Source organism: Zootoca vivipara, chromosome 4 (assembly GCF_963506605.1).
Source record: "Zootoca vivipara chromosome 4, rZooViv1.1, whole genome shotgun sequence".
Taxonomy (NCBI): Eukaryota; Metazoa; Chordata; class Lepidosauria; order Squamata; family Lacertidae; genus Zootoca; species Zootoca vivipara.
Window position 1 is genome coordinate 58,118,404 of NC_083279.1, and position 27,232 is coordinate 58,145,635.

Consider the following 27,232-nt stretch of genomic DNA (forward strand, 5'->3'; position numbering starts at 1 on the left):
TTAGGATAGCTCTGGTATCTCCCAATCTGCTGGCCTTTCATTGCAGGAATGGGAAAAGGTATGATTGTATCTACCTGAAGCATAGTTTTCCATTCCCATTGAAAGGTCAGCAGGGCCCCACCCTCAGGGCTACCTCTTTCCTTTATTTCTGGGATGTAGGATATACTTTTCTCCTTCTTAATGTCCGTCTTTCCCTTGAGCTTGGAGAGTTTGCAAACTGAATCCTTGGAACCCTACACCCCAAAACATTACTGCCCACTTTGGGCCATGGGCGGAACCAGCAACCCAATCTGCTGACCTTTCATTCGTAGGGGATGAAAAACTACACTTCAGGTAGTTACAATCGTGCTTGTTATGTTTTTCATGGTTAGTTTCCAAATTCTCCTTGTGCAAACGTACACTGCAGGCTTTAACATGGTTGAAAGAAGGGTGAGCTGACAGAAAGCACATACAGTGGTACCTCTACTTACGAATTTAATGCGTTCCGAACGCACATTCATAAGTCGAAAAAAATTGTAAGTCGAATCCCATAGGAATGCATTGGGAGAAAAAATTCGTAAGTCGAAGCAACCCTATCTAAAAATTTGTAAGTAGAAAAAATCCTTTCTAAACTGCATCCAAGATGGCGGACGGAGCTCCATTCGTAAGTAGAAACATTCGTAAGTAGAGTTATTCATAAGTAGAGGTACACTGTACCTCTTTTCTAGACAGATACCAAATTTTAAGATTCCATAAGAATGATAAAAAAAGAATCCATTTTCTCAGGTGAATCCTTCTATGTAGTACCCTATCACATTTATCCATCCTGCTCCCCACTTCTTATAAATTCATAGAAATCCATCTACTGAAACAGGAAAAATGTAATGTATCTTTCATCTGCCCTCAGTTTCCTAAGTGTGTCTGCATCCATTTGCAGGAATGCAGACATGTTCCTCTAACTGCATACACTATCAGTCTGAACGAAAACCACACATTTTTGCTTATAAATACTAAGCTTGGGGATTAAAGATTGTTGTGAAACCGAGTAAATAAAAACAAATTACAAATGCCAAACTAAACATCTCACGCACAAGTCCTAACAGTGGTAGATTATTATAAATTATTTGACAGAACCATCCAAATGCAGGAAGATTTGATAGAATTTTTACATGCTGATTATCTGTTCTGAGTTAATGCTTATTAAAAGAGGATTAATCTGTATTCATATTTGAGGAACAGCTTATCAGAAAAAGGGAAGAGACTTGGCTGGCAACATTAAAGTTTTCATTTGTACTAGGAAAATGTGGCCCACTAGAGATAGGCACACAGAAAGCTTTATTTCCTCAAAACGTCAGCTGAGTGTGTATTTCTATTTTTTGGTTCTAGCCTGCATGAAGATTGGATTTAACCTTGCTAGATAGTATTTGTAAATAGTTCAACTAGTACCATAGTATCTTTGTATACTGTATGTATATGAGTTTTTTTCAATTTTTGTGTGAGGCTTAATTGTGCATGTTTTTGTATAGCCCTTGCAACACAGGTTAACAAGGATTCTTCAGAACTCTCTGGTTCCCTCTTTCAATACATCCTTGTGTATGTCATATTTTTAAAATGTGTTCCTCCCTTTATATTCTGCAGATTTTTAAATAATCTGTATAAGATCCATCATATAAGCAGTTTTTTTATTTTATTTTAAAAAACGCCGCTTTGTGATAGTAGATGAAGTTTGTCTTTCATCTCCCTTTCAACTTTCAAAATGTCTCAGCAGTTTTTTGAAATTTAGACCCCTGATTTAAATCAGCGTTGCTGATTCCTCACACACACACACACACCCCGGATATGTCAGTAAGGACTGTAGTCTACTGTATTCAAATATGTTTCCCTTCAGCATTTTAGGCGTGTTTTGCAATTCCAGAAATCAAACTGCAGGCAAAAATGCTGACACAAACATATGGTAACAGTGATAAACATAGTGCTTAGTTTGGCAGACCAACTATCATTTGTGACTTTTGCTGCCTTTTCCACAGAATGTTGATCCTTTCAGAGTGATGCTCTCTTGCTGACTTGCCCAGCCATTTTTATTGTGGATTGTATGAAGCTTTGGGAAATAAAATAAGGGAGAATATTTTTGGAGGGGGGAGACATTAATTGCAATATTATAAACTTATTGTCCTTTGACAATTGTCACTCTGAGATGATAACAGTTGTCATTCTGAAAATTATATTAATTTCCAGAGACAGATGTAATAATGAAGCAGCATCCATTCTTGTGGGATTACTTCTCCTTATAAATGCGTTCCCCAAAGACTGTAAGACAATTCCATAAAAAAATGCAACTACTGAAAACAGATATTGCATTATAACCTCACAATATGAGAACTATTTATAACACACCCAGCAACCATTAAAAAATGGTATCGTATCTGAAGAAATGTGCATGCACACGAAAGCTCATACTAATGACAAACTTAGTTGGTCTCTAAGGTGCTGCTGGAAGGATTTTTTTTATTTTGTAAAAAATGATAGAGAAACATGACTTCGTTTTTGATGAAGAAAATAATTCCAGCAATCAGAATGACAATCACATTGGTCCAGTTCATAGAATCATAAGAACACAGGAGGTCTCAGCTTCTTATTGCCAAGGTATTCCCTTCTCACCACTCTACCAACACTCTTTACTTTCGGGATTGCCTGACTGTGCCAGTATCTTGTCTTACTTCCCTATAAACCTACAGAAACCAGACTGCAGGGTCAACTCCATTCCTCCTGTCCCCTGATATAGTACCACAATCTGAGTGAAAGGAAAACTCCTGTCCAACTGCTTGCATTGTGGCAGAATATTGGCTGCTATTAAGAAGTGGACATCATGTCCCAGAACATAGAGAAGGTGGAAAGGTGGAAAGTGCTATTTAGGAGCTTCTCATGTGACTGGGAGACGCGGGTGGCGCTGTGGTCTAAACCACAAAGCCTACGGCTCGCCGATCAGAAGGTCGGTGGTTCGAATCCCTGTGACGGGGTGAGCTCCCGTTGCTCGGTCCCTACTCCTGCCCACCTAGCAGTTCGAAAGCATGCCAAAGTGCAAGTACATAAGTAGGTACCGCTCTGGCAGGAAGGTAAATGGTGTTTCAGTGCGCTGTTCTGGTTCGCCAGAAGCAGCTTAGTTATGCTGGCCACATGACCCGGAAGCTGTCTGTGGACAAACGCCGGCTCCCTCGGCCAGTAAAGCGAGATGAGCGCCGCAACCCCAGAGTCGTCCGCGACTGGACTTAATGGTCAGGGGTCCCTTTACCTTTACATGTGACTGGAAGTTTGGCCATATGTATTAGGAATACTTTATTTTTATTAACCCTACTAGTGAGCAAAAGGGGAACATAATCCCTCTATATCTAACTCCTTTCTTGGGGGAGGGGGTAGGATTAAGCTCTGAAGAAGTGTTTGTTGTGAGCATCTGCTTACATAAATGATCATGAATCCTTTTATTTAAAATATGGTATTACATTGGACAGTTTCTATTCTTCAGGTACAAATGCTAGTATTCAGAACAAGTTACATGTTTATGTTAGAAAATCAGCAATTTAAAATTTGAGATCTGGTGACCTAGAATGTCTCTTGTCAACAGTTTTTTCCTCAGTTCCTCAGACTTCCTTTCTAATAAAGTTAATTCAGCCACAGGGATTCTCTGTGGCATTCCAGAATGAAAAAAAATGCAAAGAACTCATTCAGCTTCTCCACAATCTTGTTTTCCTTCATTAGTACATCTTGACTCCCTTGTCATCTAAAGATCCAACTGCCTTCCTAGCCAGTTTCCTCCTGCTTTCATAGTGTTTAAATAACTTTTGAATTGTGCTCCTAAGGGTTCTAGAAATGTCATCCCTGAATTTGCTCATTTTGTCCCTTATTGCCTGTTTGCATTTCTGTTGGCAATGTTTGTGTTCCTTTTTGTTCTCTTTATTTGGGCCAGACTTAAATTTCTGAAGACAGGCTTCTTGATCTCTAATAGTTTGCTTGTTAACCTTGCTGGTAGTCCCTTCACCTTGGTGGTACCTTTCCTGACCTGTAGTATGCATTGTAGCTGAGCTTCCAGTATTGTGGTTTCTAATAACACCCACACATTCTGAAGATGTTTGAGCCCCTTGACTTTATCTTTCCACTTCCTTTTTACCAATCCCCTCTTCACCCTGGGAGTGGGACACTGCTAGGACGTCCTCATCCCCAGAAGGCCTCATCCCGTACGTCACTGCCTCAAGAAAACAAACTTGTTCTCTGAGGACCAGAAGCTCATTGAACTAAGCCTATCCTCAGCAAGCCATTTGTCTGGCACACTTTAGGCATAGTAGAAACAAAATGTAGAATATAAGTGCTTGGTTTCAAGTTTCAAATTATGTTTGTAAGGTTATGGAAGAAGATGCAGAAATGAAAGTGAGAGAATCCAATGTAGATGTTAATCACACATTTTCTAACAGCTACGATGCCAGCCACAACTAAATAAACTTGCACCCATTGTTTCCCTGCAGATTGCTGTAAAATATCCACCCAATTTTGCATAAACTATTTTAGCATGTGTTATGATTGTTTGGTAGTATATTAAGAAGCATTAGAATGCTTGTGTATACTTTGTATTTAATATTTTATACACTTTCACTGTGATTAGCATTAATTCATTTCCAAATAGGTAAAGCATTTAATTTGCGATATGCCTGTTGTGATTTTCTAGCAACAATAATTGCCCATGCAGTGGTGATAGGCAATTAATCATCAGTTCCTAAGTTCATTCTATATGGGATCCCAAAGGGATCCTCTTTGTCTTCATTGTAGTTGAACGCGCATTGTGAAGCCACTTGTGGAACTGATAACACAGCAAAAATGTAATGTATCACCAGAAAGCTACAGCTACCCTGCTTTATATGTCTGTGTCTTTGCTGATCATAGCATTTCCATCTTGATGCTGTACAGTTGTTTAACTGAGATTGCGGAGTGTGTGGCAAGAGATCAAGAGAAAGCTGCTTTGTGTTATAAATTTTGAAGTACTTCTGTATTAATGGAGAAACATTTTTGTGGAATTTTCAGATGCATATGATCACCCAGGATGGTTGATCATTTCAGTTAATCCTGTGAGTTGCATCAAGCATCTCTTGTTGTGCTTTGTACAAAAAGACCAGTGACTATACCCCAGCATGGATTGAAGTTGTGTGATGGTTGAGACCAGTGTGGTATACTTGATGAGATAATTTGTTTTAACTGGTTTAAATTCTAAATTTTAAATTGTTGTAATCCATTATGAGACCTCTTGGTAAAGAGTAGGTAATCATATCACCACCGCCATCACTACATTTTGATGGGTAACTCATGAATCAAATTTGTTTACAGCTATAAAGCTCACTAGGTGACTTTGTGCTCAGGCTACCCCATTCAAACCTACCCCACAGAGCTGATATAGTTTTTTAAAAATGGAGGAAAACCAATTTTATCCCCTTTGGACTCCTGGTGAAACGTTACACATGTAAAGCTCTCCCATGTTCCTTGCTTTCCCAATCTTCTTCACTGGTTTTCCAAACTTCCTTCATTTTTTTGACAGCTAGCACTGAAATTCCAGGGGTTTCTTTACTTTAAGTCACAGGAACACACACAATTGTCATTTGAGAAGATAGTTCAGGGGTTCTAATATGCAAGCTTTACCCTAGCCTTTACCAGCCTGGTGCCCACGACATGTTTTGGACTATAACTCTCATAATCGTAGTCCAAAGAATCTGACAAAGGCTGCTGTATGTTATGCAGAACACTGATACTGTGTCTCGTGATACTATCCACTGTACTGTACTGTTTTAAATAGGACTTACAACATAGAGATTGTAACAGTTATAAGCAATGCAAGACCCTAAATTTATAACAATATCTTGTTGTAAGGTAGGTGTGTTTAGACTATGTTTGAAAAGTATTCATAATTTTTTGAGATTACAAGACTGATCTTGGCAATTAAGAGTTTACATCATGATTTCTCAAACTTGGGTTCCCAGCTGTTGTTTGACTACAACTCCTACTGGTCCTACTAGCTAGGGATTATGGGAGTTGTAGTCCAACAACAGCTTCGGACCCAAGTTTGAGCATTGGTTTTACATCATTCACTCTGTTCATAACACTTCAGGCATGGATAAAAGGTGTTAGAATATAAGATGAGAATGTATTTTGAATATTTTTTCCCCATTTCAGTTTCCCCAAACTTTTCACTTTTGCTCCTTCTGCAATGATTAGCAGATCCAGGTCATTGTTAATTACTTATTAGAGTACTAACATGCTAAAGAGAGCACAGATTCATTTTTATTTAGTTTGAAGATATGAAGGTAATGTTTTCATTAGAATCTGCATGATTCAGGGGTCTCTGGTTTCATACATTTGAAGCCAAAGGTCTATTGATTTGAGAATTTCTCCCCAAAACCCATAATATCAAGGGATCAGAAATAAGTTGTCCTATGAGACTGTGACTGAGATCGATTTAAATCAATATTGTCTAGAGAGAACTGGGAGATATGGCAATTTTTGCTTTCCTACCTATGCTTGATTATATTGTTTAATGCATTATATTGTATATTGTGATATGCTTGATATAAATGACTTACTATGGCTAACAGACTTTTCCTGCTCTCTTATTTATGAAAACCTACACCAGTTACTTTCCAAAGAGGAGATGGGGGACTTATGAGCAATGGAAGGTATGTCTGCTATTGAAAAGGTCGTATTCAATTTCAGGTTGTGTCATATTTAAGCCCCATCAGATTTATTTTTTTATTAGGAACTAAAAAAAGAAAAACAGACTACTGTACTACATGATCAGTTGCTAGAGTGACAATTCTGGGAGGAATTAAATGGCTTAGACCAGATTTTAATGATCTGTTGTACACTTGAGGGGAATCAAGTCCAGATGTTTCATATCTCCCAGATGCCCAGAAAGAAATTAGTAGAAAGTATCAGAAAGAATGTGTTCATTTGTTTTCAGGATGTTTATTGCATTAATTAGGCATTAGTAAATGAAGTTGCTGTTGTTTAAGACTCCTTATTGGCTCCCACTAAATTGCTGTGAGTGAACAATTACACACAATCGATCACAAAATAAATGATTCATGGAAGATGAATAGGCTGTAGATTGATAGGACTAGATTCTACAACTTTGGCTACTCAATTGAAATTGATAAAAGTTGATAACAGAGCCATATATCCTCATCTATTTTCTCTATGCCAATATGGAGATTGTAATTAAGCTCTGGTAATAACTTCCAATCTCCTATTTAATCAATATTTGTGTGTGTGTGTGTGTGCGCGCGCACACACACACACACACACCAAAGATTAGGCCTAATGAGAGTTCCTAGATGTGGCAAGAATGCTGCTAGATCTTCTTATTGCTGTTTCCATAGAAACCCACATTTCTCTTAGGGATTGTGCCAGAAGGGATTCATGGGGGGTGGGAAGGGATACAATAACAATAACTGTTAAAAAGAAACATAAAAAGAGCCTTGCTGGATCAGTGCAAAAGCAGATCTAGACCAGTATCTTGTTTCCCACAATGCTGTTTGTTTACACGTACTAATAATCAAGTACAGCTTCTGACTTATTTGTTTAATGTGCTGTTCCCCCACCTTTCTCCTATTCATCTCTCTCAGTTTTAGGAACGTGCCCACTGAGCCAAATTCTAACGTCTTAATGACTAGTTCCTTTCAGATAAAAAGTGCTCAGTCTTCAGTTGTTCTTGAAATCTGAAATCAAATTATATGAACATGAAAGTCTGTTGACACAGATAAAAATGCTGTTTTGAACTTTTCATTAATCCCACTCAAACCTACTTGCCTTTAAAACCACGCAAGGCTGCTCAAAGGAAGAGCTAGCAGCTTGTGGATGACAGACATACATTTGGGATGCAGGAAGTGAAGGAATACTCACCCAGAGTCCTGGAAATGGCTGATACAGAACAGTCACTTTGAGTGATTGTTCCCTTGAGGTGGTAATTTATCATTCATCCCTAGTTTAGGATCCTTCAATGGTACAGTCTACTCCTTATTTTGAAATGAACTACAGAATTCATTTGGATTCTAGCAGACTTGTAACTGATTCCACTTGCACATACAGTACTAATTTGTGTAAAGCTCCAATTAACTGCTGAATCATTTATACCAAGAAAGCCTTCACAATTTTAATATGAAATAAAATTTAAATTTTATTGTTGAGAGAGATGTATAAAGTCTCCTCAGTTTGCAGTTGTAAAGAGTTTCCCACAGATGTATTTCGATGTTCATTTTTCTCCAGTCGACCAGGCCTGTTAAATGCAAGTGACCCGAGTTATCCTTGGCTAGCAGATTCTTGGCCTGCCACCAGCCTACCTGTAAACAACAGCAGTAGTGGACCAAATGATCTTGGAAATTTTGGACGTGGAGGTAGGTTTGTTCAGTGATTTAGTAAAATAAAAAATAAAAATTGCAGAACATTCATTTTTTACATGTTATTTTATTTGAATACATTTGGAAATATAGATAACTAAAAGGAAGAACACCACATAGCTATAAAACAAGACCACCAATTAAGAAAAAAAGGAAATATACATTTCCCTCTGGATATTAGTGTTTGGGGGGAGGGGTTGTGGACATGTGCTATGTTTCTGCAAAATCTTCCTTTTGAATTCACTCTACAGAACTTGAGTACTGTTTCTAAACCAGATGGAATAGTTTAGCAGAATGACTATGCTATTCTAATGTGCTTAACTGTTTCATAAGATGCTACACTTTCATTATATTGGGCTGTATCCTGTGCTGCTGTTGCACAAGTGAAACAGGTTTCGGGAGACAGACCCTCCAGAGCAGATTTTGGAGACTTGCAGGGGAGAAGAATGGAAGATGAAATCCTACTTTGCTCATGCAGAACTGAATGTGACCCATTGAATTGAACTTGAATCCTCTGGTAGTCAGCCAGAGAAGTTGTTACAAGTGTACATTTTCGCAGCCAGCACTCATGTATAGACACTCCTGAGAGGTTTAGGATCTTCTGCTGGAGTTACGACATGCACTTGTTATAGAAGCTCTCACACAAAGGAATAAGGAAAGCTTGGTTTATTATATAGAATATTATATAGAGGATTTTATCCACTTTTTCCTTTCACTGCCCCTATACGATGCAATAAGACCAAGGCTCCTTCTACTAATTCCTCCACTCATTGCCTTGGAAGATGACCGCATGAAATTTCTATTGGTGGACGCTAATCCCAGGGTTTCCACATAGTTTCCTTGCGTAAAGGCAGTAAGATCTATGGCTCACTATCTGTGTGACCTGAGGAATCCTCCACACTTGCCCGCTTCCATTCCATTCTCACAACATTCCTACAGGGTATATTTTCTAACACTCCCCCCGACCTTAAACTCTGCAGTTGGCCGCATTGGATAGAGCCAGCTCCAGCATTTCATCCCTGTCTAGAATCCTTTTGCAGATTTTGTTATTGTCCCAAGCGATCAGAGCGGAAAAATCTGGGAGGGAATAGCGTTCACAGATAGTCTCCATGCCTGACCAAATGCGGCTACCAGTAAAGACTAGAAAGGCTTGTTTAGCAAGAGTCGAGTTTGGGGCTTCTGCAACAGATTTATAGTAGGTGATTATCCTGATGTGGGCTCTTGCAACGATAGATGGCAGTCCCAGTTCCATTCTTAGTTGGGTGGGTATGGTCCCGTTAGGGAGGCCCAAGATCTTTCTTGCCAGGTGGTTTTCAGGGTCTCCAGGCGTTGGAGTGCTTTCAAATTAGAGCTATATCAATCTTATACATCCCACAAACTACAGAGGTAAACCATACCATAAGTTCAGATTCATATACACCTCTTCACAGAGTTAGTTTGGAGGATCCAGAGATTACTGACTTCCACTGTGAGAGAGGGACTTCTGGAGCATTTGAGGACTTGCTGTGGCCAACAGGCTACACGCTTTGAAGAGAAACTCACTTGACATCAAAGTAATCTTGACTCTGCACTTCTTGCAATTCCAATGGCAGAGTCAGTGATGGAATTGATTTCAGCTTAGTCAGTTGATGTGGACCCGGCACTGGCAGCTATACCCTCCACTTGACCCCTGCCTCTCCTGGCTGATTTGTTACCAGGCCAAGTTCAAGGTGTTACTGTTGGTACATAAAGCCATTAACAGTTCACCCCTTTTGTGCTCACTCGACTGCTTTGATCTGCTGAACTGGCACTGTTACAGGTGCCACACCATACTTGTTCTGTACTTGTATAAAATTGTTCTCTAAGTGTGGCACTACCTACACTTTGGAACTCCTTGCCTATTGACATCAGGCAGGCGCCTTCACTGTATTTTTCGGCAGCCGTTTAAATCATTCTTGCTGCTATAAAGCAGTATATAAATTTTGTTAAGTAAAATAAAATAAATAAAAGTATTAAATTTACATTCCCCTCTCCATCAAACATACTCCCCTGCCTCATGCTACTTTGTTGCCCCTCCCACTTACCAATTATAACACGTTTTTCATGCTATTTTAAATAAATTTACTAAGTCTGCCTTATTATTATTATTATTATTATTATTAGCCTTTTACATTAGTTTTTGAGATTATTTTTCCTGGTTGAAAGCTGTATATATGCAAAGTTACTTAACAATGACAGTTTTGGAGAAACAGCAAAATTGTGAAGTAAAAGTTGAATAAATGCAATGTATGTGTATGTATAATAGTATGTGTAATAGTAAATGTGTAAATGTATGTGTAATAGCAGGCATCCCCAAACTGCGACCCTCCAGATGTCTTGGCCTACAGCTCCCATGATCCCTAGCTAACAGGACCAGTGGTTGAGGAAGATGGGAATTGTAGTCCAAAACATCTGGAGGGCCAAAGTTTGGGGGTGCCTGGTAATAGTATTATTGCATCTTTAAAAAGTATCTGGTTTGTGAGTAGTTAACTGAATGAAGGTAAAAGGTTGGCAAATTACCTTTAATTGAGGTCTAAGAGATAGTGTACAGGCAATCTTACAGCTGTTGGTCTGTCAAGAAACCATTACACTGATACAGTTACTTAGAAGGTGAATATGTGCCTTGAGTTTTTCTGGTATGTCAGTAGACATTAGAGACCATTGTTTTATATGAGACAGTGGGATCAAAAATGTCAGTCTGTGATAGATCCTTCAGTGGATGTTCCATTTAACTGTCAGAGAGAAGGTTTTGATTGGTTGTAACACTGCGGCTGAAGGGTGTAAAAAGGCAGACACAGCAATTCAAGAGTCAGACTTGAGTTGGGAGCTAAAGAAGCCAGCAGAAGCTTCAGTGGCAGCAAGTGTTTGCAGTCCAAGGAATGAAAACATAGGACATGCATAGGCAAACTCAGCCCTCCAGATGTTTTGGGGCTACAACTCCCATTATCCATAGCTAACAGGACCAGTGGTCATGGATGATGGGAGTAGTAGTCCCAAAACATCTGGAGGACCAAGTTTGCCTATGCCTGACTTAGGACAACAGGACTGAAATTGCAGGCAGCTGAAGCTGAGAGGAAGACTCCCAGAGCACTTCCACTGGAAAACTGGAGCCAGATTGTCAACTGTTAGCAGTAGTTCACAAGCAGCAGTGAGATTTTGACCAGGGAGATTTCAAACTAAGTCCTCTGTAAAAACCTGCATGTTGATGGGAAAGGAGAAAATATGGGCTATTGGCTTGAAAGAGAACTAGTGCAAGGAAATAGGAACCTCCTTTAAGTAACATTTTAAAGCAAATACCAAACCAAGTTATTTTAACATCCAACTTGCAAAATAATCCTCTTATCTGATACAGTATATGCATTTGTTCAACATTTCTGTCAGCACTGGATGTTTCATTGAGCCTTATGCAACTAGTATACCTTCATTAGTCAGGAAGATTAACTTTTTGAACCTTTCATGATTAACTTTTTGAACCTTTCATTCTTCACAGATTGCCACTGTGAAGATATATGATCAGGTCTTCAGCACACCAAAAGATTAAAATTATTAATTTATCTAGATCAGCCTTCCCTGTGCTGACTATGGCTCATGGGAGTTGTAGTCCAAAGTATCTGGAGTTGGTACTATGTTGGGGAAGGTTGAGATAGATGAATGGGTGAGGGAGTTCCCTGGTTCAACACATGACATATTTACTAGATATCATGTAAATGTATTTTAATATTTTTATGGCTTAACCGTAATTTAGATGTACTTTTTTCCCAGAGAAGCTGCCCTTCAGTTTCAATGGCTTAGTTTAGCAAAATAATTGACTGATCATTTAATTCTCTTTAGAGCTGCTGAAATCTTGACACATTTCAAAATGATTTATTCATATCTTTTTCACCCCTCTTTATTGTCAGGAAAAAAATGTCTGGCTAACTTCAGAAATAAAGCCAGATAATGTTCAGTAGGAGAGAAAGAAATAAAGAAAAAACATTTAAGCTCTGCATACCTTGAAAAGAATTATCTGAGGATTGTTCCATGTTCATTCAGTTCTGTGCAATACTCATAAGGTGTTTCTTGATGGTGGGGGAAAGCAGAGGGAGATGGTTTCCTCTGTGATTTGTGGAGTGACTCCTTTCATCATTTCCCTGGAGCACAGACAGTTTCATTGGCTCTGACACGAAATGAACAATTGAAAACATTCTTCAGGACAGAAATATTCCAAACTTCACTTTCACAGCTGAAGGTATGGAAGAAAGATCGTTTTAGGCAGTGAGACGTGAAGGACAAGTGAAAAGTTTGTCACAGATGCTGATAGCAAGGCGATGGCTGTACATCATCTTCCCTCCATTGGCTCATGGACACTGTCTCAGCTGAAATGCAAACGTGCAGAATGACACATTTATTTTTTTATATTAAAACTTCTTGTTGGGGTTTTCCCATGCTGATTTGTTTCATTTCCCTGTTTTCATCACAGATGTGCTGCCTCCGGTGCCAGCTCAAGGGGATAAAACTGCCACAATGCTTTCTGATGGAGCCATTTACAGCAGCATTGACTTCACTACCAAAACTAGTTACAACAGTTCCAGCCAAATAACACAGGCTACCCCATACGCCACAACACAAATACTGCATTCCAACAGCATTCACGAGTTGGCAGTTGATTTACCAGATCCTCAGTGGAAAAGTTCGATTCAGCAAAAAAGTGACCTAATGGGATTTGGTTATTCTCTACCTGATCAGAGCAAAGGAAACAATGGTGATTTTAGTTCTCATTTTTCTTACTACAATTGTTTGTAAAAATCTCTTGTGCACAGTAGAAAATTGCCCTTCTTTGTTCCCATTTCCCTAAACTAATTGCATACCTTGCATGTATCCTATACTTATGCAACAAACTATATTGTGTCACGATTTTAGTTTGCTTCAGCTTTTGCAAGTATCACAGCTTATCTTTCCCCCACCCCCTCTACCATTAGAATATATTAACTTTTCACAGTCCTACCACATCCACTGTTTACCAGCTAACTGCATGTTGTGCATGAGCTATAAACTAATCACATGATGGCACTGTGACCTTTGCCCTTTAACCCTTAGCCTTACTTTACATCCCTGACTACCGATTGGCTGAGGGATTGTCTAATAGAATGCCACACAACCAGTCACAGGATTTCAGCACCACCAGCTCTCACAACAGCTCAGAAAGAAGTGGCAGCCTCTCAGGTTGGTTTCAATACAATGTGTGTAAGGAGAAGTGTTTGTGCTTGTAAGCAGCTTAAAAAACACACAAACTAGTTATAACCTTGGAAGAATGATCACTGTAGCCAGAGCCTGTGTTCAAATATTGCAGTTTGCCTTCCATTTAGACACATGTGGATGTGTCACGATCATCTGGAAAACCATGAGCTTGATAAAAAAGAAGTGTGCCTTATTTGCCCTAACCGAACAAGAAACCCATTTAGAGATAATAAGAAAATATTTGTAGCCTTTGTACCCTGTGTATTTCAGCATGATTGGAAATTTTATTTTGTAACATTCTCACTTTTCTGGCACGGTGCTGACTTTATTCGTAAATCAATCTTCACTTTGCAGCACTGTCCTTCTCCGAGGAGCTTCATGATGAAGTTAATATTTTGGTTGTATCATTATTGAAGCCCCCAACTCCTGTGAGATTTCACAATATTTCTATTGCGTATCAAGAAATCAACCCATAGCAATATAATGGAATTGATAGAAAAGCTTCTTATGATAATGATCATTCTAAAAGTTTCAGAGCTGCCTACAAGCATAAAGTATAGGTATTATGCTGCATGCTGTATTATAATTATTACACATCACCATTGCAAAATGGATTACCTGGCTTTAAGAGCAGCAGCAAATTTGCTGTGTTAAATTATTCTGTGCAGAATTGTGCCATTTTCATAATACATTCTAAAAATCTGTTATGAGGCTATTTTACAATAACTTATATTTTGCTATTCCAGCACTGTTCCCCCCCACCTGCTCTTCTGCTTTATTTCCCTATAAGTCCCTGTGATGCTTTCAGTTCCTATTCCAAATGTTTGGTTTATTTTATTACAAACATACAAATGTGCACACACATATACATGTTCCACTGCATGGTCATTTATATTCATGTTCCTTGTTGCTTTCTTCCTCCTCAGGATTCAGTACATAACCCTAATTGTCTATCATTTTATACGTTAACTAAAATTATCCTTTATTCATCTATCTCTTTTATCCTTGAATCCTCATTTCCGTGTTGGTTTATTTGGTCCTCTTCCAATTCTCTATAACAAGACCTTTTTCTCTAGAGTGAAAAGACCCCTGAATTACATGGGCATAAAATATTACAAAAAGAACTGATCCATACTTTTCAATTGAATGTCCCTATACGATTTCAGTAAGAAACCAGTTACTTTTGCGATTTACATTTTTCGCAACTACATTTGGCCTTGTGAATGAAAAGAGAAAGAAACTCAAACAGTAAAGTTTTTGGATGTGTCCTTAACAACTCATTTCGAAAGAGAGAGAAAGATTATGCAAAATGGTTCTATGAATACACTGTGATTTGCTATCTGAAAGAGTTTGCTGCAGTCTATTATTTTTTCCAACAATGACTGCACAGAGGTTTATAGCAGACGTGAATAAATCAATAAATATAGTTTTGATATAGCAAGTACATTTTAACTTTTTTCAATGTGTGCTTCATTGTGACTAAGCTATATGGAGTGTGTGAAATAAAAAGAAGTAATTCTGGGCAATTATACAGACTATTTTCATTCCATTCCACCCTATTATTATTTATAACCTTATGACAACTATAACATGTTGCTGCTGATGTTGCTAAGATAAAAATACTCCTCTCTTCTCCCTTTCTTTTTCTTTTTCTTTTTATTTTTTGAGTGTACCATCTGGAATCAGAGCTCTTTCAGGAAATATAAATAGTCAAGTTTGTTTCTTCATACTTCTGTAATGTTTCTTGATTTCAGGTGGGAAAGGAGGGAAGAAAAAGAAAAACAAAAACAATTCCAAACCTCAGAAAAATAATGGGTCTAACTGGGCCAGCATTCCACTCCCACCCCCTCCAATACAGCCTCTTCCAGGCACAGAGCTAGAACACTATGGTGTGGATCAGCAAGAAGGAGGGTAATGTATCTTTTGGGGGGGGGGAGACCATTTTGAATGTAGTGGAATGCAATATCTCACAGCTGTGGTGTGTAATGTGTATAAGGCCTTTTACCCCAATCAGATTCTGGTGTTTGGATATGAGGGGACTAATATGTGTGGAGCAGAAGGCCTTTTAGGTGTATCTCAGCAAACAGCTTAATAATACAATTGTCTGATGCACTCCCACATGTACACACTGTTGCCAATAGTAAGATAATGCAGTCTTCAATGGGCCTGCGATACAATGTGTTTATGGCAGTAAAATTTGGACATTCATTTTTCATACTATATACAGTAGTTGTTTGGATCTCTCCTAGTTTTCCAAAGTTTAAAGCCCCCTCATGCATTGCTTACATGAAGGACAATGCAGGAAGGAGTGGGGGGGCAGGGCTGGGCCCCTGCCCCCCCACACTATTCTGCAGCTGACCTGTCCCTGCCCTCCTGTGTAAGGTTCCATCTCAGACATCCATACTACACTGGATGGTGGGCCATACACTGAGAGGAGCACTGCCACTGTCCCCCCACTTTACTCTAGCAAAAACAATGCAATTATCTCCAATGGGACTCAACAGCACTGTCTCCTGCTTAGCTATTTTAAAATTGCTAATACAGCAGCCACATTATTGCAGGACAGCGGGGAGGGCAAAAAAAACCTTGGCCAAATATTGTCCTTTGGCTTTGGGTTAACTTTCTCCCTATAGTTTTTCATTAGCAAAGTCTAGTAGCTTGGACAAAGCATATCTGTGATCCAGCCTCCTGTCTTATGTTCCCACCATAGTTCCTAATAGATAGTCCACATCCTTGAAATTTTCAAAAGCTAAGCAATTTTAGGGAGTGGGGAAATTTTTATTTTTATTTTGATATGGGCTTGTGCCAGCATTAAACTAGTTGTAATTGATATAGGGGTGTGGATTGTATGTCTATGTGTGTTCAAAGAGATTTTCTGTAGAAAATCCATGTGTATTCACATAAGAGAGAAATGTTTTTCTATTGAAAATCTGTGTAAATCAACTTATCCTCAGTGCTTGTTTTGCAAGAGATGCCAGGGACATCTTTTTGGCAGTAATTCAGCGTCATTTTGTTCTTGAACTTGTGAAAATAAACCCCAGTAGAATTTAAATTTTACAGAAAGGATCTATAAATATGGGTGTGTTGTTTGAAACAATAGTTTGTTATAAATTTCCTGTGCTAGAACGCAACACATTCTCAGCTCAGTTAACAGAGAAAAGTGAAAGAGCCATAGCTCTGTTGGAGCACATGGTTTGCATGCAAAAGGTTCTAGGTTCAATCCCAGGCATCTCCAAGAAAACTTGTGAAAGGATTTCTGTCTGAAACTCTGGAGAGCTGCTGACAGTCAGTGTAGGAAATACTATGTCCCTGTATAATGCAACATCCTAGCAGTAGCAAGAGCAGCAGCTGTGTGTTATAGTCTTGATAACTGTGAATGGGTTCACTTCTTGTCTTTTTTTGCCTAAAGTGTTCCTGAAAGGAATCAAAAGAACAATAATACTACATACTAGCAGCTAAGTAAGTTGGCTGGTTGACCAAAATAGGGCTACTCAGAAGAACCTTGAACTTTGAAGAAGTTGTTTTCTTTTTAAAGTGGTGAAAACCAAAGCCCCTTCCCCCGTCCCAATAATCCAGCCTAGGAGCCCAGAGCATAGACAACTGAAGCAAAGCTATCCCTATAAAGTTGCAACTGGGCTACCAGCAGATGTTGGTAGGATGTACTTGATACCATGGAGTGCCAGTGGGTCTCCAGTGACAATATCAGATCAAAGAGTTTCCCCAAGCTGCACACCTGCTCCTTCAAGAGAAGTGTGACCCATCGAAAGCAGAATGCATCCCATTCAGTGTCTCCCTAACAATGTCTCAGTCTTGTCTGGATTAAACTTCAGTTTACTGACTCCTATCCAGTCCATCATCAAGGACATACACTGGTGCCAGTACATTCACTGCTACTTCTGCTTGAGCTGTAAAGGGGGGTGGGGAATAAAAGTAAATGTCATCAGCATATGACAAACAGTACACTCCCAAACTCAGCAGCTTCATGTAGGTGTTAAAACAGCTTGGTTGGTAAGATGGAACACTAGAAGTGGAACCACCACAAAGCAGCTCCTCCCAACTGCCAACCCGGCTTCCTTCTCCAGAAGTTAACCATTGTCAATAGTATTGAAAGCCAAAAAGTTGTCAAGTAACAGGTACACACACTTTGCCTTTCCCTCAGCACAGATTATCAGTTATTCAGGGTCACAAAGCAATCCCAGTGCCGTAGCCAGGCCTAAATTCTGATTAAAATGATTCTAGAGAATCTGTTTCACCCAATCTTTTTCACCTCAAAATACTCTACTAACAGGATTCCTGTTTGCCTTTAAAATGTTTTGTTCAAGGGGGCACTTGGTCTACACACAAAGAAAGACACTTTGCTTCAAGTGGTACTGATTAATAATTATCTTCTCTCTCCCCCCACCACCCTCAGTAACGATATCTGCACTTAAATGTATTTGCTGTTCTCAGCTCAGATAATTGTGCAATAAAAGACAAATAACTCCCATATATTTTTAAGACACCACAATGATAAATAAGACAGGTAAATTGATGCATTATCTGTAGAGAAACCTTTGTGACACAGGTCTTGGCTTCTCAGTTGTGTATAGTATCTATTATTTGGCGGGGAGAATTTTATTTGTCACCAAGACAACACTGGTTATTTAAAGCTTAAGTAATCAGTGATGCTGACAGCATACTTTCAAGATTCACACAGCTCAGCCATAGCTTTTACTATGTTTGTCTTTCAAATTACACTTTCCAGTTATTTATAATATTGCAGTGATAATGAGCACAGTTCTCCCTGCCCCAGAAAGTGCATTGTTAGAAGAAGAAAGTTAAATTTGAAAAGGCAAGTGCCTTATAGGGGGGGAAAATCAGTACAGTTCGCACAGGGAGAATGATGCTTTTCTGTTTTATTCCACTGACTGATTTATTCCACTGACTTTTAAATGTGAGGAAAAGAGTTAATATATGCAAGTAATAGGTGACTATTAAAAGAATACCTGTGTAACAAGCAGGTAAATGGGAGAGGCAGACAGCCCCATACTGCAAGACCTTCAGCTGGCTGCTACTTCCTGGTCACAGTGTGATCAGAGCATTTGGATGCCAATGCCTGACTCTGAGAAGAAATGGGAAGGCCAGAAATACCAAGCTCCACAAAATACAATTAGGTCTTTCTGCTACATCCCTTTCAGTAGCCACAACAGCTTAAGGGTTGCCACCAGTAACGCTTTCCTTTCATTCCACCCTGTATTACTGCCTGCTTGTTGTGTCACCATTACGCTTCTGTTACTCCTAAACATGGGGTTTTCAAATTGTAATGGAGATCACTAAAAATAAGTTATGGGATGCATTGTTTGCTTTGTTTGCTAACCAAATCAGCCAATGTTTTATTTAAAATCAAAAGGATTTGCAAATAGAAGCAAAAAGTTTTATAGTTGCTCTCTGAAAAAAAGACAATTTAATATCCTTATATTTCATTACCACGGAAATCCCTTTCCCTAAAGAACGATTTGAAGAAATGAAAACTCTCTTCCCCATTCCCTTCAATAACTAAGAAGAGCTTGAGGATCAAGGCTGGTAGTAAAGCAAAGTAATGAGGATGGAGATACTTTGGAAGGGAGCAGTAAGGACAAAAATGACAGTTTGCTACTGGAGCTTTCCACCTCCCCAAATAGAATAATAGAATCATAGAGGTGGAAGGGGCCCTGAGGGTAATCTAGTCCAAACTTCTGCAATGCAGGAATGTCAACTAAAGCATCCATGGCAGATGGCCATCCAACCTCTGCGTAAAAACCTCCAAGGAAGGAAAGTCACAACCTCCCAAGGGAGTCTGTTCCACTGTCGAACAGCTCTTACTGTCAGAAAGTTCTTTAGGATCACTTTTGTTACTTTTAAAAAAAATTGTCCATCATGATGCTTTTTTGTGTAAGCAGACAAAACAAGCTTATTTGACAAATAGGAATAGCTAGGGTTGACCAGGTCAGTCAGATAGATTTTCTGTGGGAAACTGTCACATAAGGCTTGGTAACTGATTGCACAGCAGAATTCCATCTAAGTGTTTTGTTATAACAAACATTTTCATGATTGCAACCTAAAGCTGCACATCTACTTAGAAGTGAGTCCCATGTATTCTGTGGAACTTGCTTTCAAGTTAGTGTGCCAGAAACAGGGAAATTGATCAGCCCTCTTGTATCCTTTTATCCTTTTATCCACATTGCACAGATTTAACTTTAGAGAATACCAACATAATATATAATAACTGGTACTAAAAATGACACGTTCATTGTTTTGTTTTACTCTTTTGCTCTTGAAGAAATTGCCTCATTTAGAAATGAGATTAACAAAGAGATTTTTATTCGGTATCACTCTTGGTTGGGCCCCTTTTTGCCCTGTATCAAAAAGATAAAGAGTGAAAATAAGCATTAGCTTTGCTGAAATAAATGGGGAATCTGTGCCTGGTTTTACAGAGTCGGGTATTATTTAGGTTATTCAAGTTTCTTAGTTGTTGTTTTCATAAAACGAAATAGATTCCCCATTGTGCATACAGTATAATATACAGTATCGTTATTTCAATGAATTATATATAGCCTAAACCTAAATCGTTTCTATTCTAGGTATGACAGCGATGGTTGGTGCCCACCTTTACCAGTCCAGACATATTTGCATCAGGGAATGGAGGATGAGCTTGAAGAGGAAGATGATAGAGTTCCTACACCTCCTGTTCGAGGAGTGGCCTCTTCCCCAGCAATCTCCTTTGGGCAGCAGTCCACTGCCACGCTCACGCCCTCTCCACGGGAGGAGATGCAACCTATGCTTCAAGCCCATCTTGATGAACTTACCAGGGCCTATCAGTTTGATATAGCAAAGCAAACATGGTAAATGTGGCAGATACAAAGCCACGGCTGTCTTTCGCAGTCTCATTTCTTTCTTTCTTTCTAGCAGGTTCTCATATGCTGTCCTCACAGATACAAAGCAAATATGGTAAATGTGGCAGACCCAGATACTATTTGGGAAATGAAAAACATCAGAAGTCACATCGCATGAGAATGTAATTCTCATCTTGAAGGATCTGCCTGTGCCTTTAGTAACCAATTAACAAAAAGATTTTGTCAGATGTAGATTCTGACTCCTTTGCAGCCTGACGGGAAAGAGTTTTCACCACACTCTAACCAACTGAGCTACCCAGGCTCTTAATCTCAATTAAAGCATTCATGACAGATGGTCATCCAACCTCCAAGGAAAAATAGTCCACCACCTTCCAATGGAGTCCATTCCATGGTCAGACAGCTCTTACTATCAAAAGGTCCTTCCTGATGTTTAGTTGGAATCTCTTTTCTACAACTTGAAGCCATTGGTTTGGGTCCTAGCCTCCAGAACAGAAGAAAACAAGCCTGCTACATCTTCCTTGTGACAGCCCTTTAAATATTTGAGGATGACGATCATATCTCCTCTGAGTCTCCTCTTTACAAGGCAGAGCAGGCCTATTGCTTCTCTTTGTCGAGACACTAGACTTCTATCGATGTAGCCTAGAAAAGCATTCACTTTATCTTTTCTTTTGCTGCTGCATCACACTGCTGACTAATGTTGAACTTGTGGTCCACCAAGACCGCTAGAGCTTTTTAACATGTACTACTGGGAAGCCAGGTGTTCCCCTTCTTATATTTGTTCAGCTTGTTCTTCCTGCCTAAATGTAGAACCTGACATTACGGTAGTTGCTGTTGAAATGCATTTTGATAGTTTGGGCCCAGTCCACTTCAGATTATCTTGAATCCTGATTCTGTATTTTGTGGCATTAGCTACCCCTCCCAATTTGGTGTCAGGACAGAACCCTGTGGCACCCCACTTGTCACTTTTTTTCCAGGATGATGAGAAACCATTAGTGAGCACTCTTTGGGTTTGGTCAGTCAACCAGCTACAAATCCACCTAACAGTTAACTTGTCCAGCCCACATTTTACCAGCTTCTCCACAATAATATCATGGGGGACTTTGTCAGTTAGAAACATAAATACCACAATTCCACTAAACAAATTTACCCACATTGAAATCAAGATATACCATGTCCACATCCTTCCTCTGATCCACCAAGCTTCTAATGCTATCCCAAAGAAAGAAAAAGAAAGAAATGAGATTCATCTGTCATGACTTATTTTTGAGAAACCCATGCTGGGTTTTAGTAATTACAGCATCATTTTCTAAGTGTTCACAGACCAACCATTATCTATTCTAGAACCTTTCCTGGTATTGTTGTCAAGTTGACTGGTTGGTACTTTGATAATTCTAAAAGATTATAGACAGAGTTTCTGATATGACATCTGCAAGCTCCTTTAGTATCCTTGGATGCAGTTCATCAGGCGCTGGAGATTTGAATTTATTTAAAGTAACTACGCGTTCCCTTACCACCTATTTTCCTAGCAGGCTGCAGCTCCCTCCTTGCATCATTTACTTCAGTCATAGGCAAACTCAGCCCTCCAGATGTTTTGAGACTACAGTTCCCATCATCCTTGACCACTGGTTCTGTTACCTAGGGATGACGGGAGTTGTAGTCCCAAAACATCTGGAGGGCCAAGTTTGCCTATGCCTGATTTATTCTGTGTTCACCAGGTTGTGCACTGCTTTCCTTTTGGGTGAAGACCACGACAAAGTAGGTGTGAAGCTGTTCTGCTTTCTCTCTTGTCATCCAACTGTTGGCCACTTTGTGATTTGTCCTTTCTTCCATTTCTTATTACATGCCCTTCTTACATCCCAGCTCCTCTGTAAAGTTCCTTATGCAAGCACACCAATTTGTTTAGATGCCTCCCACTTTTCTTTCTTGATGCTTCTGCCTGCATTTGTGTCTTCAATATTTCACCATTAGGAAATTCCCACTATCTTAGACTTCCTTCTTTTTGAGTATTTCTGACCATGGAATATCACCCAGTAGTTCTTTAAGCTTTTTGAAATCAGTCATAATTGGATATCACTCTTGTTCTTGAGGAAAGTCCTAATGTCTCTTTCAGGTTGTATTAGTAAAGAAACTGTAGAATTAAAAACTTTCAGAGCCCATTCTGGGAAAGCTGAAGGATTGACAAGTATAACCTCCCAATTCTGCTGTATTTGAGTAAAAGAGATTATGGAAGCAGTTGCTTAAAAATATTCATAGCATAAATCCAAATTCTGGTTTGGTATTCAAAGGGAGAAGATACCAAAGTAGTTCACCTATATGAGAGGGGCTGTTTGGGGACTGAAAAACAGAGCAAAACAGACTCAAACTATATACAATAGAATGTCACAGGCTTTTTGGACAGCTCAACATGTAAACATATTATTTTAAAAGTAAAAGAAAACTTCAGCAGGACAAGAAACCGTCTGCTGTTAAATGACATAAAGTTGCTAAATGGCATAATGCCAATGAATGTTTCCTGACATACAAAGGCCACAACTTACACTGAAAGAGTTATTATAGGTCAAAGAGGCTTGTATGAATTTTCTGCCAATGCCAAAGCCAGCTGTTTTCCTTGGACAATTTTCAGTACTCCAACCTCGTTTGCAAGCTGCAGCCAATCAACAGGGTGCTTAGGCCACCTCCTCCATGGGATATAGCTTGTTTATGTAACAAGCCAGAAGCCCAGGCATCAGCTAATTTGGGTCTAGGTTAAATGTATAATTGTGCCAGGCAGGACACAGATGCATGCCCTGGCATGCTTTCAGCCTGTACCTTGCAGCTGTTACACTTCCTGTGGTGGCATACAAACTGCAGGTGCAACTTTGGGTGTCAGTTAACATCATGAATCTCATTATGTAATCTGTGCTTTTAAGATGGGGAATTGCACACTCAGTATTGGATAAATTGTATCAGTTAGCTGTATCTGATAAACTGACTATGTGCCGATACAGTACTCTTAAATGCCATAACCAAATGCAATGATATTCATATTTTCAAAAGGCTTACAGGCAAAATAAAAATAAAAATGCCAGCAGCTTAAGAAATAGCAATGATATTTCCCAGTGAATGGGGTAGAATATTTTATCAGGGTTGTTCTGTAAATGAATGCATATAATATAGATTATTGTTTTAAAAATATGTCATTAAGGAGGAATTAGTATAGAAATACCCACCCACCCTTGTGTAAAATACAGTGTGAAGTTTGACTTAGAGATAACCTTATGCACAAATGATTTCTTCATCCTAGGAAGCTATGCAGCTTCAAAACAGGAACCTAATTACAACATAACCATATTTGATCTAGCCCAGTGATGACGAACCTTTTAGCGGCTGAATGCCCAAACTGCAACCCAAAACCCACTTATTTATTACAAAGTGCCAACATGGCAATTTAACCTGAATTGGTGCAGTAGCTGTCACTACTCTGACTCCTATTTAGCCCTTAAGAAAGAAGTACCTGGTTACCATATTGCATTGTATCTGGGGAGTCTAGGCACGCTCTCTCAGTATTTGCTTCAACCTCACAGCGGGAGGAGGAGGATGGCGGCTGTTCGGCTGCCCAAGTTGAGCTGAGGACTCGATGCGCCACCCTCGCCTTCTGCCGGCTCTGTGCTCGGGCGACAGTGTGCATGCCCACAGAGAGGGCTCTGAGGGCCCCTCTGACACACGTGCCATAGGTTCACCACCACTGATCTAGCCTAACTAAAGGAAACAGCCCAGCATTCAACGTAGAATTGTTTCCTCTCCAAGAGATTTTTCATCTTGAAATTCCCATTTATATATACCTTATCAAGCCTTTGTCCTATCAGGTATATACAAGATTATTTCAGCTTTAATGTGATAAGATTGAGTCAGTTGTCTCACTCCTATGACTCAAAAAAAGTGTTGGAACTTTCTAATGCAGCTTTAAGGTCTCTGCTGTTCTTCCTTCATGTGCTTGTCCTTCCTTCCTTCCTGTCACCAGTCATTTCAGTATTTTTACTCTAGTAGTTCCCACTACAAGGTAGAAGACTGTGTTAATTTATTTCGAGTTGGGAAAATGGCCTCAACCATTTTGGTCAAAGTAGCCCAGAAACTAAGTTACTATATGTGCCATCCACTTAAAGATAACAAACACAAACTTGCTATATAAATGTTTGATTTGTTTAAGTAGTCATTTCTTGCATTCTAGTAAGAATAAGGTCAGATAAAATCTCAAATGATATGGATTCTGGACTGTATATCTGGCTTGACATTTCTAGCCTCATAAATATATCTAACATATATTGGAGATTAGCTCTTTGCTATCTTTGGAATGGCCACTTCCATGGGACTTGTTCATTCATGACCCTAGCCTCATTTTAAAGATAAAACCACTGTTTCCATTTCCTCATAATGTTTTGCACCAGTTGGCATACAGTCGTGTAGAATCCATGGTAACAATTGGTTATATAATGCGGAAATAGTCATGTGAGTGAAGTTGTTTTAGGGCTACCCACAAATTATTCAGAAACATTTCCCCCCCCCCTTCTGCTTCTGTTTCTTATTTGTTGTGATCATGATGGGTTAAAGGACTTCAAAAAGCACATGGAAATCTGAGAGATTTCAGTGGAAGTGTTAAGTACATCACCCTAAATCTCACTATTTGTTATAAATGGAGTTTCAACAGCTTAATCCTATTCTGTTTTTGGCATCTGTCTGTCTCAAGAAACAATGGAGTGTGCCTCCAGGGGTGAAGTCAAATTGCTGCATTACCAGCACTGAAGTGTCCTCCCTGGGGCACAAGCCTGGGCAGTATTTATGGAGGTCCTGGACTACCTAAATGGCAAAAAACGCCTTCTCAACCTCACTGATGTCCAAAGGAAAGCACGGCAGTGTGTTTGGCACCAGCTTGGCACCATTCAAATCCACTCCAGATTTGTGGAGGGTTTACTCCTTGGCGTTCTCTTCTGAAGATATCCTGCAAGGCTTAGAGTCAATAGTTTTCCTTCTCCTAGATGAGCTACCTTCTGAGATTAACGAGCCCCATCTGCTCCTCACTTCCCTCCACAGCACATGCAGAAACCACCTTCTTGACCATTTAACCCATTATTGGTTTTGTCCGCTCAATCCGTTGGAGCCTGTCTTCATATGAAGTCCCTAACTCACCAAAGGTTTGAGACCCATTAGACCTCGCCTGGTTTAGCAAGCCAGTTAAAGCCGTTCTTGGGGTTTGGCCACTGCCACATGCTGACAGCTTCTAGGAGCCACAGGTGAGAGTTGCATGCAGGGTGGGGGCCAAAGGTAGGCAAACTTCTCCAGAAGGAGCATGGCGTGTCCCCCACCAGAGGTACTACCCCTCCCCTAAGACCTCTTATGTCCCACTGAGTTAAATAAGACTTATTCTCAGCAAAGTGCAGTATATGGCTTATGACTGGATCATGCTTGTAGCTTTTTAAAGTGCTTTCCCCTTTTGCATTCCCCCCTTTGTTCTAGGCACATTCAAAGCAATACTCAGCCACCCCAGACTCCACTTCCACCATTAGGATATGTGTCTGGATCTCTAATATCAGATTTGGAAACAGATATTCCTGAGGATGAAGATGAGGATGAGGATGACATTGAAGAAGCTTTAGAAATCACAAGACCACTAAGAGGACTAGAGCATACTCCAGGTTCTAGCATGGACAATCTAGACAGCTCAGTGACAGGTAGGCAAACAAAATTAAGAATGAACCTGCTTTGTAAAGATGTAAAATGTGTTCTAAATGAAATAATGTTTAAGGGTATTCTATTCTGCTCTATTTCTGTGGCATTTTAAAAAGTTGTGTTAATATTGCTCACAACTGTTAAAGGATTTGAAAATGCTTTTGCTTTGCTGCAAATGATAAGAAAATTCATGAATTTTAAAAAGCTTTAAAAACATGAAAGAAAAATCAATTATATCCCAGCTTTCATGGAAAGTTCACTTTACCGGGAAAGCAAGTTTATTACATGTGTGGTGGAGCGGGGGGGAGGGGGGTTAGAGCAAAAGCAGCTAGACTAAAAAAATATTTTGTATCAGGAACAACATGAAAAGCTGACATCTAAAAGGCTTCTAGATTTTTATTTTTTATTTTGGGGCTTTGTAAAAGTGATGAATGTTAGAAGACTTTTTTTCTGAATAACCTCAGAACAAGTTGCAGTATGAAAGAACAGCTATGTGGTGACACCTTTATTTTGTGCCCACTACATATTTAATCATTCTTCCATTTCAGCCAAATCCCATTTAATTAATCGAACATCTTTTGCTTGACTGTTTCTTATTCCTCACATGTCTGGAGAAGTAGAATAATCAAAGTCAAACCTGGGGGGGGGGGGACTAAGCTTGCCCACCCTGAATTGGTAATAAAACTGCTGTTGGTAGAAGATAGACAACCATTCCGTTTTGTGAGAAAGTGCTGTTCTTACATGTATATCAATGACCTCATTCTAGGCTTCAGCAGACTTTCATTTCAACTGATGTTGGACCTGTACTTAACGTACTGTATCTAGGTTGACTGAGGTCTATTGAAGCCCAAGCATGCATGGTCTATATAGCTCATTAAAAATATTGCACATCTCTTCAGTTGTTGATCTTTATGGAACAGTACTAATTTCTGAATATATCTTCATGAAATTTCTGTTCGCTGAAGACAGATTAATGCAGTGTCTTTTAATACTTGCCTTCCTTCTGTGTGCCTTGCA

The 27,232-nt window shown here is 39.4% G+C and overlaps 1 protein-coding gene across 4 annotated transcripts in view; it reads left to right on the top strand.

The window, feature by feature from the left end:
- The window catches only part of ROBO2 (roundabout guidance receptor 2), a 417,793-nt gene that overhangs the window by 356,928 nt on the left and 33,633 nt on the right, over nucleotides 1-27,232 (top strand). For 2 of the 4 annotated variants that reach the window (XM_035115776.2, XM_035115781.2), the window contains exons 18-24: nucleotides 6,644-6,686; nucleotides 8,275-8,402; nucleotides 12,883-13,164; nucleotides 13,500-13,625; nucleotides 15,395-15,551; nucleotides 20,240-20,500; nucleotides 26,003-26,217. In XM_035115776.2, the coding sequence (XP_034971667.2) occupies nucleotides 6,644-6,686; nucleotides 8,275-8,402; nucleotides 12,883-13,164; nucleotides 13,500-13,625; nucleotides 15,395-15,551; nucleotides 20,240-20,500; nucleotides 26,003-26,217 (1,212 nt within the window). The remainder of the gene's footprint in view (nucleotides 1-6,643; nucleotides 6,687-8,274; nucleotides 8,403-12,882; nucleotides 13,165-13,499; nucleotides 13,626-15,394; nucleotides 15,552-20,239; nucleotides 20,501-26,002; nucleotides 26,218-27,232) is intronic. The other 2 variants (XM_060273643.1, XM_035115784.2) reach the window with 1 other exon arrangement.